General features: G+C 31.8%; 2 protein-coding genes across 3 annotated transcripts; both read left to right on the top strand.

Moving 5' to 3' along the window:
* The first annotated feature begins 3,677 nt into the window (after positions 1 to 3,677).
* Positions 3,678 to 6,833, top strand: LOC101246311 (UDP-glucose 6-dehydrogenase 1). 2 transcript variants are annotated; one of them, XM_004233326.4, is made up of 2 exons: positions 3,678 to 3,930; positions 5,083 to 6,833. In XM_004233326.4, exon 2 carries the CDS (start codon positions 5,099 to 5,101, stop codon positions 6,539 to 6,541), a length of 1,443 nt encoding a protein of 480 aa, XP_004233374.1. In that variant the 5' UTR covers positions 3,678 to 3,930; positions 5,083 to 5,098; the 3' UTR covers positions 6,542 to 6,833. The 2 variants fall into 2 exon arrangements, with proteins under 2 accessions (XP_004233374.1, XP_019067761.1); XM_019212216.3 differs by having other exon boundaries at positions 3,691 to 3,970.
* Positions 6,834 to 8,235: 1,402 nt separating this feature from the next.
* Positions 8,236 to 12,531, top strand: LOC101246788 (uncharacterized). The gene is made up of 2 exons (XM_004233328.4): positions 8,236 to 8,687; positions 11,423 to 12,531. Exons 1-2 carry the CDS (start codon positions 8,397 to 8,399, stop codon positions 12,269 to 12,271), a joined length of 1,140 nt encoding a protein of 379 aa, XP_004233376.1. The 5' UTR covers positions 8,236 to 8,396; the 3' UTR covers positions 12,272 to 12,531.
* Positions 12,532 to 14,575: the final 2,044 nt, after the last annotated feature.

The following is a 14,575-nucleotide window of genomic DNA, read 5'->3' as shown; positions in this document are numbered from 1 at the left end:
CACAAAGAGCTAACTATTACTTTGGTTGTTACGATCCTTTACAATATCCTCTATTGTTTTCATATGAGCAAAGCGGGTGGCAGTGTGGTATTCGAAAGTTATCTTGTTAAGGAAGAAAGGTTACTGTAAATTCAAATATCCAAAAAAAATTATCAAAAAAACATCAAAAGGAAATGATTTTTACAGGAGACGCAACACTGGCGAAGTTATGAAGATATTAAAAAATTATTTAGATAACTCTTGGATTGTCCCTTAGAATTCTTATTTACTTAGAATAAAAAAGATTCCTTCAACTTAATAAAATGATAGTCATTTGTGCAATACAATACATTGATTCCTCTTCTTGAAAATCTTACCGATAAATAATAATTTTTTAGTAGTTTAATTTAAAGTTCTAAAATATCAAACTAAGTTACTATCGCATAATTAAAATCTTAAAATTTGCAATGTTATGCCTTGTAGCTTTGAACATGACTCCTCCCAACATAGTAAATACATTATTTTAGCTCCAACCATGAATATGAAAACTGTCTTATTTTAAATAAATGTGTTAAAAGTATATTTATAAGTACTTAATATTGTCCAAAAGGAAAATAACATGTAGAATATTCTAGATCCACACCTATACATAACCTCAACAAACTCATTAAACGTTTGACTCATTGGCCTTGAAAATTTATCAAATATATTATGGTATGATAGAGCAAATATAAATAAAAGGGATAAGATATTTGTGAAATTTTAGAGACACATATTAATTAAACTAAAAACCTATTACTCTTTGAACTTTGTCTATGTGTAGAATGACAATGAGACAGGGCGGGATGGATTTAAGGCTATATAGGGAGGGATGGGTGGCATGCCGGGCAGGTTGAAGTAGGTTTTATTTAAATTAATATGGGGTGAGACGGGTTACAAATATCCGTGATTTCATGTGTGTTCAGATTTAATTTTTAACTTCTTACATGTTATCAGAGGGATAGAACATTATTTATTAAAATATTTTATTTAAAACTGCTAAAATATTCAAGATAGTAAATCAAAGTGGTTCAATAAAAAATAATACGATTTCTTACATGTTTCCAATTGACCTTAAAAAATAAAATTTCAAGTCACTATCCTATTAAATTAATACAACTTAATGAAAAAATATTTTTTTATAAATTTTATTTTAATCATCGAACTTAATTAGAAAAAGAAAATATTAAAAAAGTATGCAAGGAGAGTTCATGCGGGGCAGGATGGGGTGAATTGAAAATGAAAAAAGTTGTCATGCATGGCGGGACGGATTAAAAATTATGCGGGTTAAGCTCAACCTGTCCCGCCCTGCCCCATTGTCATCCCTATTTACGTGGCATACTTCGTGACTCCACGTTGTTGAGACGTGTGAGCGAAGGTACACAAAAAATTTTAAAATGTTAATTCAAGAGATAATAGAATTTTAGATTAGTTAAGATGTGTTTCTAAAATTTCGATTATAATTTAAAATTAGATGTACTTACTCCTAAATAAAATTAGTATTCCGTAATGGAGAGAGAACCATGGATGAATACATTTGCCATAAAAAAAAATAGAATTCTTGTTAGAAATGCCAGCTTTGAAAGTAAATATTACAAACTATTTTAAATTTAATCATAACTATATATAAATATTCAATAATTAAATAAAATAATAATAATATGAGTTTGAACTAAGATTCTTCTATTAAGTAATCTTAAATTTCTAAACTTTATACTACCAAACTAACAACAAGTCAACAACTAAGCAACTTGAAATCAAAGTTAGATTAACATAATTTAATTGGAATCATTAGAGTATGTGGCGTCTTATGAAAATTCAACTTAAGATCTCTAAAAGTTAGAATAAGATATCTAATTAATTAAATTATTTTATTTGTATCAACAAGTTTGGCAATGACAATAATTTTTCTTAAAAATTATACAATTGAGAATGAAGAGAAGAATAAAAGTTTTTATAATATATATATATATATATGTGTGTGTGTGTGTGTTCAATTTGTGCAATTTCAAAAATAAAAAAAATAAAGATATATTCTACAATACACATTATATATGTTTGAAAATTGTGTTAATTTACTTTAGGCAAAAATGACATATTCGAACTTTGATCAAAATTATTGTAATAATCTCAAACTTAGGGCTGAACCAACCTATTAGTCCATGTACTATTTAATAGTGTATTTTAAGATATGCAAAGGTCCAATCGGATACATTACTATTTATAATGATGTAATTTTTATGATGTCACATGAGCACCTAAATGTCTTTGAAATGCACTAAAGTGGAGGGTAATAGGTTCAGTCCAAAGTTTAAATTGTTATAATAATTTCGATCAAAATTAAATATATTTTGAAACTCTTTTCTCTTTATTTTATCATCTCACATTCTTTCTCTCTCTCTATATATATAAATATAAAATCAAAGAATATTCATTATTATTATTATAGGAGTAGTAATATAGTGTACTTATTATTTAATTATTTATTGTTGCATTTATATGGAAATATAGCATGCCTAATTTAGTGCAAGAGGTTGGGATAGGGCCCCAATGTTAAGTTTTGGAATAGGACAGTCGACTATTCATTTTTACTTTCCTCCCTCTTAAATTAGTTTTTATGTTTAGCTTGTTAAAATTAAATTTAATTTATTTTTTAAGTGTTAAACTAAATTAAAATTTTATTTTAAAATTTAAACATTTAACAATCATAGAAAACACCATAAAATACAATTTTTCTTATGTCAATTTAATTAAGAAAATATGATTTTAGTATATTGCCAAAAAAAAATAATTTAACTTTTAAGAAAAAATATGACAACTTAATTGGACTAAAGAAGTATGACTTTTATGCACAAATAAAATTCCTCTGTTCAACGGAAAAAAATATGACTTTTATGCAGTGATAGTACTCCCATCCAGATATTTGAAACAAAAAGTAAATAATGGAAGCATTAGTTAAATATATTTATGTACTATTGTAGGTACATAGAAGTTATTTTATTTTTTATTTTATATAAAATAATATAGACCTTCTCATGATTTATCCGTACATATTTTACTTATTCAGATACATTAAATATTGATTCGAATATATTAATATATAGCTTAAATACATTAAGAGCTAGCTTCATATATTAAATACTAGCTCAAATACATTGATATGCAGTTATGATACATTAAAGAAGTAAGTGACTTTGGAGATTTTTAAAAATAACAGGAGATAATAGAAATTAATGAAACAAAATGTGTGTATTTATGTAATTTGCCTATAATAAATCAAATACGTTTACGTATGAATAATTTACTTTTTACACTTTGTTTGGATCATTGTTACTCATTGTTTCATAATATTGTATTGTATTATACTCTATTGTAATGTATTATTCTAGTGTTGTTGTTTAATAACATTTTAATTGTATTGTAATTTATTAATTTACTAAAATATCTTTTATTATTCTAGGGTAAGAGTTCTAACTAGATTTAAATAATTAAGGTAAAAGGTAAAATTATATTTTGAAATATTATATAAAGATATAATTAAATAAAAAAAATTAAGTAACAATAGAAACACACCAAATTGGGTGATCCATAAAATAAAGATTTTTATTATTACGTAACAATAACATTTAATAATACAATATAATGAATAACAATAATTCAAACATAATACCTGAACTTAACTCCGTCTTTGGTACTAACTACCAAATCACACCTAATTAGTAATTGATTAATAAAATTATGATTTTGGCTTCAAGAAGACTCGTCATTCGTCAAGCTCTGCTGCAGCGTTGGGTTAGATCTAAGATTTGACACCAAAACAGACTATTTAAGAATGTCCCCGCCTTCTTAGCTCTCATAATTCTCTTCATCTTTTTCCAGATCCATTTTCCCTCTTCTCTCGTGAAACTACGGGTACTCTTTCTCTTCACTCCATTTCTTATTGATTTTGCAGGTGAGTGATGATAATTTGCTTCATTCATTTTGTTATTGATTCACTTTCTCCTCAAGTTTTTTTCGAAGATGTGAATTTTGAGCGTTTTTTTGATTGTCGGTGTGCTTAGTCTTGATATGTAATCTTCGGTTTCCTGCGGAAATGCGTGGTTGATTGTTGTGATTTCTCTAGATCTAATGTTTGATTTGATAATTTATTGGTTGATTTGTGATATGAGTTGATCTGGTGAATGTCAGTGGAATTTTAGCTCAGAGCGAGAGGAGGACTCTGAATCTGACTGTTTTTTTATTTAGATCCGTTTAAGTTCATGATTAGTAAATGTAATTGCTTGTGGAATTTTGTTGTCCAATTAATGAAATTCTCACATTTCGTTTTGTTGATTGGTGCATATTTGATCGAATTCTCAAGTTATATGTAAACAGTACCATAGGTGAATCTGTGAGTGTGGCTTATCAAGTAGAATAAACTATAAAGTAAAATGTACAGCAGGGGAGAGGCGAATCACTTGATAAGTGCACCATTTAGGCTTCTTGTAGTAAGCGTGTTTTAGAACATATTTGCATAAAATATCTAGTTTTATGGAGAGATCACGTGTTCGCATGCCCCATAATATGGCCTATAAGTTTACCCCTGTCGCAGTGCGTAGGCAACATGTGTTTCTGTTTAATTCCTTCTTTAGACTAAAACTTTATACTGTTGTTGTGCTAAAATACGTGAAAGCCTACTCCTTTATGATGTAATACATTTAGGGATTAAGAATGTAGATCTGGTGGTTGGTAGTTAGCTCATATTATGTATATGCTATCAGTTTTGGTTGTGGATATCACTGTAGGACTAGGACAAGCATTTGCTGAGCAGGGTCAGTGAATGGCAATATATAAAGACAATCAATGAATCTACCAAGTGTACCTCGATACCAACGCTGGTCTATATGACTCCTCTACATTCTTTCTCCACTATTTGGGTCCATTTTGTTCCTCTATAAACACATTCAAACTTTTGTCAAAAATTTTGTGCATATTGCTCATTAGTCCTTACATTATGAGATGCCTTTATGTTGTGAGTAATACAGCCTCAAAATACATGGAGTCATGAACTTTTATATCTTGCAGTTTGGAACAAAGGAAAATGGTTAAGATTTGCTGTATAGGAGCTGGATATGTTGGGGGGCCCACCATGGCTGTCATAGCACTCAAATGCCCTTCTATTGAAGTGGTTGTTGTTGATATTTCTGTGCCTCGTATCACAGCCTGGAACAGTGATACACTCCCCATATATGAGCCAGGCCTCTATGATATAGTCAAGGAGTGCCGAGGCAGGAACCTCTTCTTCAGCACAGATGTGGAGAAACATGTGCGGGAGGCTGATATCGTTTTTGTTTCTGTGAATACTCCTACCAAGACAAGGGGTCTCGGAGCAGGCAAGGCTGCAGATCTAACTTATTGGGAGAGTGCAGCTCGCATGATAGCTGATGTCTCAAAATCTGATAAGATAGTTGTTGAGAAATCAACTGTTCCTGTCAAAACTGCCGAGGCAATTGAAAAGATTTTGACCCACAACAGCAAGGGCATTAACTTCCAGATCCTCTCAAACCCTGAGTTCCTTGCAGAAGGGACCGCTATCGAAGACCTTTTTAAACCTGACAGGGTCCTAATCGGAGGTCGGGAAACTCCAGGGGGGCAGAAGGCTATCCAAGCATTGAAGGATGTTTATGCCCAATGGGTCCCTGAAGAACGCATCCTCACCACCAATTTGTGGTCAGCTGAGCTCTCAAAATTGGCTGCCAATGCATTTTTGGCACAAAGAATCTCTTCTGTGAATGCCATGTCAGCTCTTTGTGAGGCTACTGGAGCAAATGTCTCACAGGTAGCGTATGCTGTTGGAAAGGACTCGAGGATTGGTCCCAAGTTCCTTAATGCCAGTGTTGGTTTTGGTGGCTCTTGCTTCCAGAAGGATATTCTGAATCTGGTTTACATTTGTGAGTGCAATGGTCTTCCAGAGGTAGCTGAATACTGGAAACAGGTTATCAAGATCAATGACTATCAGAAGAATCGTTTTGTCAACCGCGTTGTTGCCTCCATGTTCAACACAGTATCAGGCAAGAAAGTCGCCATTTTAGGTTTCGCTTTCAAGAAGGATACTGGTGATACTCGAGAGACCCCTGCAATTGATGTTTGCAAGGGACTGCTGGGGGACAAGGCTAATTTGAGCATATATGATCCTCAAGTGAGTGAGGACCAAATTCAGAGAGACCTCTCAATGAAAAAGTTCGATTGGGATCATCCTCTTCACCTTCAGCCAATGAGTCCAACAACCGTGAAACAAGTCAGCGTTGTTTGGGATGCCTATACAGCAACTAAGGATGCCCATGCTGTCTGCATCCTTACAGAGTGGGATGAATTTAAGTCTCTCGACTATAAGAAGATGTATGATAGCATGCAAAAACCTGCTTTTATATTTGATGGTAGGAATGTTGTGGACGCGGAGAAGCTTAGGGAGATTGGATTTATAGTCTACTCAATTGGTAAGCCTCTGGATGCTTGGCTCAAGGACATGCCAGCTGTTGCTTAATCGCTTTACCTGGCTCGAGTAGTAGCTTGTTCACAAATCAAAGATATTACTTATATGATGCAGTCAGCTGGGATTCTTACCTTTTTTTTTTACTACGTTCAGTTTCTGTTTTGTTTTATCCCACTTAGGCTGAAAGACCATTCATGGTCACTACCAGACTCTTAATGTTTCTTTTGTATTGATGATATCACCTTTGTCATTTACTTGTCTTTGTCAGAGGATTTTGTTTGTTCGATTCAAAAATCTTGCTACCAAACATTTTGGGACAAGTTATAATATATGATATTCATAACTCATGAGTAGTGAGAGAAGAAGATAAATCTTAAATAATGTTCAGATAGAGAAATATGTGCTATGCATTTTTCTGAAAGAAAAATAAAAGAAGTAATTTGCTTAACAAGTTTTGACATAGCGCATATTGGTTTAGCAGTTAGAACTCAACCAAACTTATTTTATCTCTCCGTTCATTTTTACTTGTCACTTTTTGACTTACATATTTAATTAAAAAGCAATTATTAATGATATAAGTAGTTTACCCCATTATCTCTATTCATTACTTTTTCTATCCATATTTACTTGTTCATATTTTATTTGGTAACATTATTTATTCATTTTTTATTTGACACAAATAATTGACATAATGACTTTACTAATTTGCCATATTAATTTAAACATTTTCAAAATCAATTTACTCATTAAAGAGGTTCTACCTTTATCAAAAATAATAACTCTCTAAATAAATTGAGGATATAATAAGTATAAAATAATTTATTTTCTTGATTTTTTAAAAATGACAAGTAGAAAAATTAAAATTCGACAAGTAGAAAAGAACAAAAGGAGTCGGAGAATATTTTATGCTAAGGTAAAACTAAAACATGAAAAAAAAATATAATTTTGATTGGTTTGATAATTTTTATATTTAAAAAAATAAAAGAATCAAAATAGTATTAAAGTTTTGATACACTTATTGTAATTTGTTGAATCCTAATTTTTCATTCCTCTGCAGGTGTATTGTCGAGATTATTTTTTGGATAAATTCTTTTAAAAAAGACAAAATTATCAGGTGATTTGGAAATATATATATAATATGACACGCATTTAAATTTATATCCTTGTTATTCATGTTTTCATAACAATACACTTTTAAGTTTACTAAGAAAAAACAATTAAAATCCTTAAAGTTAGCTCATAAACAAAAAAAAAAGATAAATAATAATAATAATAAGCTCATAAACTAAGACAAAATTAAACTATGAGACAATATTAAACAATGAACTACCAAATGATCTTATTTTGTATACTATTACAAAAATAATAAAATCTGATATTTGTTTAAATATTTTTCCCACTTTTAATATTTATGTAAAATGCACTTTTAGGTTTAGAGAAAAAAAAATCAAACAAATTCTTAAAGTCAGCTCATAGATTACATTATCATATTTTATTTTTATTCTTGATAGATAAATATACTTTAAACTTATAATATGTACATTGTAATAAATTAATAAAATAATTCATAAAATTAATTAAATTTCCATACTTTCAAATCATTACTCATAAAATATTTTCTTTTTATGATGTCGACTGCTTTCTAAAAGTTAAATGACATACAAATCATATAATAATTAAAAAAAAGCATCATTTTAATTTCTAAATCATAAAAGTTAAAACGCAATGTTATTTAATAAAACTAAAAAAAGAAGAAAAAAAACTATTTTGGATATTTCCTATTTGTGTCAATAACCCAATGAAGTTAACAACAAATACATAACTTCAGCCAAATTCTCGGTGAACTCCATTGATGAAGCTCTCCATTTATCTCTAACATCTATTGCTCAATTTTGCTCACAGTTCAATGGAGTACAACTACAATTCATGGGCCGGAGTACCGCCAAACCCAGCCTTGTACCCTAACCCTTCACCACCGGTGATGATGAATTCCGATCAATCTGTGCCTCAAAACCCTAACCCTAGTTCATATGCACTTGGTTATGGTGGAGGACACGAATTCCAAGGACAAAGTATGGTCTATCGGTATGGACAGATCAATGGTGCTACTAGCTCTGTGGAAGCAACGCAAGTGTATTATCAGGACCCGAATGTGGTGCGACTTTTGGGATCAAATGGCCCTTTCAGGACTGGTGAGGTCAGTTGTAAACACTTCTGTTGTTAATTATCTGTTGTTAATTGAGCATATTTGAATATCAGCAAATTTGGTATACATGTTCCATCTATATAAGATATGTTTATTGGATTGATGTGTTGTATTAGTTATGATGAAGTGAAATATGAATGTTTGAAATGTAAATAGTTAAGCCCGCGTCTGATTAGCTTGTTGGTGAGTCAATAGCTTACCAAGGCGATGATTAGCAGGTCTAAGTCCGAGAGGATGATCAGTCACACTGGGACTGAGACATGGACTAGAATGTTCTCCATGGGGTTGGTCTAGGAGTCTTATGAGTTGATGTACAAACCTTGGGAATCTAGGTTTGAGTTTTCAGCAAAGGTGACATTCAGTGGATTTTCTTGTATTCCTATGTATTGATGGATAGAGTTATCCTGTAGAGAGGGTGGAGAGGGGTGGAAGGGGGTTCATTCACCGTGGAAGTTATCTTGTAGATACAAGGTCAATTATTATTTTCCTGTTATGTATACATAGGTCATTCGCTATTGTGTAGCTCAAACATTTCTTTTGTTGGGAGGGATATAATTTGAGTTTTTATCAGTTGCTAAACTCATATGAATAATATTGTTAATGGTTTGATACTAATCATTGTGTCGCGTCATGAAATATAAAATTTGGAACATATAAATTGGAATAAAGAGGGAGTTATTTTGGTGTCTTTCAAGTATTACCATCAGTATCCTTTGGCCTGTTTCATTCTAATTATGGAGGGATTATATGATTTTGGTGTCATTTAATAATAACATTTTTCAAACGATTGTAAAATTCGTTAATGTTTTCTTTTGTTCCATAGAGTATTCAAATTCATACCGCAAAGATGAAAATGAATGCCTACATAATGTAGCCAGATCCATAACTACTGCAGCGTCTTATTTCTCCCGTTAACTTTTAATTCCTATAAACGAGTACTGATGGTAATAATATTGTGATGAAGAACCATCTGGATTTCGTGAGTTGATTTTGGTGGAAAATTCGAGAAGGTTTGAAGAAAAGTATTTGGATTTTAAGTAAGAAACAAGAAGGCTAAATACCTAGATAGTGCCTTAAACGTGGCACATTTTTGTAATATAAACTTATGAAGTTACCAGTTAGACACTTTTAACTTGACATGAATAGGCCATATAAGGACCTCATGCTGACATGGCAAATCATGTGATTTATACTCGTATCTATGTGCGTGAGAAAGCCTAGATTATGTATTTTTGCTTTTTATGTTTCAGTATCGTATTCTTATTTCTATTAGAACTAATATCTTACCTGTAGTTGTCAATGGTAGCAAGGGTTGAGGGGAAAGGGAGACAATGAAGCTGGGTTTGCAGAGAAGATATGAGAGAGGGCTACAGGTGGAGGAGGGAGGAGTGGGGATTGAGGAAGAAAGGAGAAATCAATGGGGGATTGCTGTAGGGTGCAGATGAAAAAGAATAAGCGGGCTAGTAGGGATGTAGTCTTGTGGGAGAGGGGGTTGTTTTTTATTTATTATTTTTCTATTTTTGACACGTGTCCTTTTTTCATTCGTTACTTGATAGATCACCAGCAAATGTTTTTCACGCCCTTGGTTTTGATGAACTATGTGTTTAGAGGATACATTGTTATCAAGTATCTAATTGGTCAATCTGTAAGTTTATAAGGCTAACACGTCAAGTTTAAGGGGTTTATCTAGGTAGCAAGTCAAACAAGAAAGAGTAAAAGTAAGGGCAAGTGATACAACGGCTACTTCTAAACTATCCAAAATGTCTCAGTTTATATGACTTTTATCGGAAGTGAGTCATCAAATCATCCAAAAGTCTCGCCTAAGCTCTTATATTTATTTTAATTGCAACCAAATCTTTAACATTTATCTTGGTGTTTCAAAACCATTTGTGTTATATGCAATAAACAAAGTGGTAAATTAAGGAATTTCTCTTACCGAGAAGGTGGTTCCAACTGTTAAATCCAACAATCTCTCTATATGCAACTAAACAGCAACAACTGATAAGAAAAGGGGGAGGTGGGAAACAATAATAAAGGTTACTTTTCGTGGAATCAGATTGTCTTTATACATGTAGGGACTGAGGTTCAGTGACTAATAAAGTCAGATCCTGTAGAAGTCTTCTATCTTGGATCAGTTGACATTTTTAAGGTTGGTTTTCCTGATTGAGGCAGTCCATGATAGTGTTGATGCTTTGCTAGTTTGACTTATTTTTTACTTCTATTTAATTTGTAAGAAAGACTAGGATATGAAATGAGCTGAAGTGGGGATTCATATAGCCGACCCCAACTTGTTTGGGACTGAGACGTTGTTGTACTGTTGATGATAGGTTGGTGTTCATGTGTAGATGCTTAAAAATGTTGCTAAATTTATGACATTTGATGATAAGTTATGCACCCGTCATCATGCAAGGGCCAAAGCTGGATCCCGTTAATAAAAGACCTACCTCCTCATGCTGTTTTTGTTCTGCAATTATTGACCACGTGTTTCATCCATGTGGTTGTATTAGATGATAATCTTTCGTGGGATTGACATCTCACTTGAAGTTTGTTCATTTGCTGCAGTAAATAATTCTTACAAACATCTCATCCACATACTAAATCTGGCACATCTATTTTCCTGCTTCGTCATATCACATATTTATATATTTAAATGGTTTCAGCATTCTATACTATATATAATTTCTCTTCTATTTAAAAAGAATGTAATCTGAGTAATTTATGTACAGATAACTGCAGTGTCCCTAAATGGTGCAGAGAATTTGACTCCTGCAAATATAAATCCCAACTTTTTTATCCAACCTCTGAGAAGTGGGTCTTGGGGAGGAGGCCAAAGGAAAATTAAGATGAAGCCTGTATGGTGTCATATTTGCAAAATTGAATTTACCGGCCAAACTGTTCTTGACCAACATATATTAGGCAAAAAACACAAAAGAAGTTTGGATAACTTAAAAGGAGGCAGTGTTATCACAGCTTCTACTTCTGCCCCTCTTGTTACTTCTGTAGCGTCAGAGAACCCATTTGTTGGACTGCAAGAGGAGCCTAACAAGATGAATTCAGCAAATAGACAAGATTCAGTGGAGAAGGCCGTTAAAGTGGTTAAGAATTTGGAGACAAAAACACGTAAGGTTTTGGAAGGAGGAGCAGCCACAGATGAGGTCCGTATTTGTATTCCTTGCAATGTGGTTTGCAACAGTGAGACTGTTTTCAGAACTCATCTCATTGGCAAAAAGCACATTGCTAACGTAACAAAGCAACAGAAGTCTGTCCCTGCTTCTGCATCTCTTGTTCCTTCAGAGGTGCCAGTTAGTACATCTATTGGACCACAAGAGAAGCCTGACATAGTAAATTCTGGAGATGCGAAAGATGCAATGAAGAAGGCAGCTGAGCTGAGTGTGAAGTTGGAGACCAAGACACAAAAGGTTTTGGAAGGAGGAGCAGCTGCAAACGACGTCCGTCAGTGTCTTGTATGTAAAGTGGTTTGCAACAGTGAGACTGTTTTCAGTAATCATGTCACCGGTAAAAAGCACATTGCTAACATGAAAAAGCAAGCATCTGGAGAAGCCCCCGCCAGATAGAATGGGAATTCCGATGGAGATCTAGAGGAGATGGCGCTCGTTCTCTTTTCATTTTCTCAGACTTCTTACAGTCGATATGAATAGTTTACTTGTACGTTACATCATATGCCATATGTTTGATAGTAGTCGCATTTGCTTTTATCAAAGGAAGTGGACAGTAATTTGGCAATTAGAGCTGATTAACGCCAGAACCTGAAGACCCAAGTGTTTTTTTTTTCAGCTATAGTTTATAAAGAAGTGTTTAGAGTTTGAGTGTTTAACCTCTATATGCCCGGTTTGTTTTAGATTTCATTTTTTTATGACAAGGAAAACTCACAATCGCTACCTTGGGATGCATATTAGAAAGCAAGCAAATCCCTTGCTGTTGTTGGACAGTCCAAGCGTAAACCATTGTGGCCACCCCAAAGGTGATTTGTCTTGATCTTTGATTGACCAACAAGAATGTCATTTTTTATATTTAAGTTTTAATTCATTTCTTTTGAAATTATAATTAATATGGATAAAATTGTAACTCTAGTATGTTAATTATTGTTATTTTACTATGGTCATTTCTAAAAATTTACAATTAAATAGGAACGGATGGATTAAAATTTCTGTCGGTCAGTGAATTGGTTAGTCAATTTAAATTAATTAATGCGCGCAAAGTCTTTTCGGAAGAGAAAAACGTGACATGCTGCAGTTTAATTGCTGCCTAAATTTTATGAAAAATAAAAACAAAACAATGAATTTTACTTGCATAACTCGTATTATATATTTTATGTTTATATATTGATTATCGATTTTTTTTTCACCCAATGATTATCTGTTTCAATAGAGTATCTTTGGGCTAAATTTGTGAATGTGATTTAGCAAAACTTTACTAGTTTGATCAAAAAAGAAAATCTAAAAAGTTAATAATTCTTTTTTTTTTTTTAAAAAAAAAAAACATTACCGTGACAATAAAAAGTTTATGTGACATGCATGCATATCTTACTCTCCTATAAATTTATAAAGTAATCGTACAAAAATAAAAATCATTGAATATTCAAGTTCAGAGAAACAATTAAGCCTGCACATATCAATCATTTATCAATCATAAATACTAAAGTATTTTTGTTAAAATAAAATAAACTTTTTGATTTGTGGATAAGCAAATTAATGAAATTGCCTAAAAATGTGTAAATAATGCCTAATGCATCGTGCCTTACACGACTAATTCATCTTGAACACTAACAAGAATCATAAAAAATAAAATATCAAAGTCAAATTCTGATTAAATTAATCTTAATTAGAGTTTGTTTAGCAGAAAAACTTCATTTTTATTTTTGTTGATTTTTTCTTCTAAAATCTTTTGAACCATATTTCATTTGATTTTAGTAAAATTGAGTCATCAGTGCATTACATACTTATCTTATTTATACATACATTTAACTCTTATTTTAATCCTGCAAAATCTTTTTAATAGGTAATTGTAGCTATTAAAAAATAAAAAAAGAATGTGTTACAAGATCTTAATTGTATGAAATAATTAGCAAAATGATTATAATATCCGACCTAGTTAGTAAAAATACTGTTTATAATTTAGGTTGTTTATAGATGAAGTTTTTAATGACATACCAAAGTATATATTAACATTAACATTAATAATACAATTAAAACTTACTGTGGTATATCAACTAATCAAAATTATAAAAGTTATCATTTTTGCTTACATTGATTAAATCTTCTCGTCTATTATAGAAACTCCACTAGTTTATAAGTTAATTATTTAAATTCACGCTAGTTCGTAATATTATATATTTTATCATATTAAAGACTTTTGATACACGTGTTTAACACGTCCAAATACGTTGAAATACAAATTAGGTAAAATTTATTTTATATACATTGTATCCAAGTTGATCCACACGACTCTCTCGCTCAACTTTTTATGTCATACTCGCCATTTCCCTCTCTCGTTCGCCTCCCTCCTATCTCGTTTGTTTCTCTCCTTCTTTCGCTCGCCTCCTTCCTATCATGTTTGTTTCTCTTTCTCCCGCTCACCTATCTCCATGTTTTTGTGTATGTGATAGTAAAAATGTATGTAGCTAAGTCTATCTGATTTTAAATATGGTACGAAATTACTAATTAGTGGGATAATATGTAATAATTTCAAACGAAAGGAGAAAAAAATAAATATGGTGGAATATTTGTCGAATTAAATATTTTTTTTCCTTTTATATATTATACTCACTCCTCCCATTTTATCTTGCGTCGTTTGACTTGACATAGAATGTGTTCAGATTTTTATTTTTTTTTTAAATTTATGGTCTAAAATAATTCTTA

This window comes from Solanum lycopersicum, chromosome 2, assembly GCF_036512215.1.
Source record: "Solanum lycopersicum chromosome 2, SLM_r2.1".
Taxonomy (NCBI): domain Eukaryota; kingdom Viridiplantae; phylum Streptophyta; class Magnoliopsida; order Solanales; family Solanaceae; genus Solanum; species Solanum lycopersicum.
The sequence above is the reverse complement of the archived record's forward strand: the minus strand, read 5'-3'. Positions and strand labels throughout refer to the sequence as shown.

What these genes read in the sequence shown, in the direction of transcription:
- LOC101246788 (XM_004233328.4), top strand. Translation starts at nt 8,397, where the DNA reads ATGGAGTACAACTACAATTCATGGGCCGGAGTACCGCCAAACCCAGCC. An exon ending in GCCCTTTCAGGACTGGTGAG is followed by an intron (nt 8,688 to 11,422) that starts GTCAGTTGTAAA and finishes ATTTATGTACAG; the next exon opens with ATAACTGCAGTGTCCCTAAA.
- LOC101246311 (XM_004233326.4), top strand. Translation starts at nt 5,099, where the DNA reads ATGGTTAAGATTTGCTGTATAGGAGCTGGATATGTTGGGGGGCCCACC.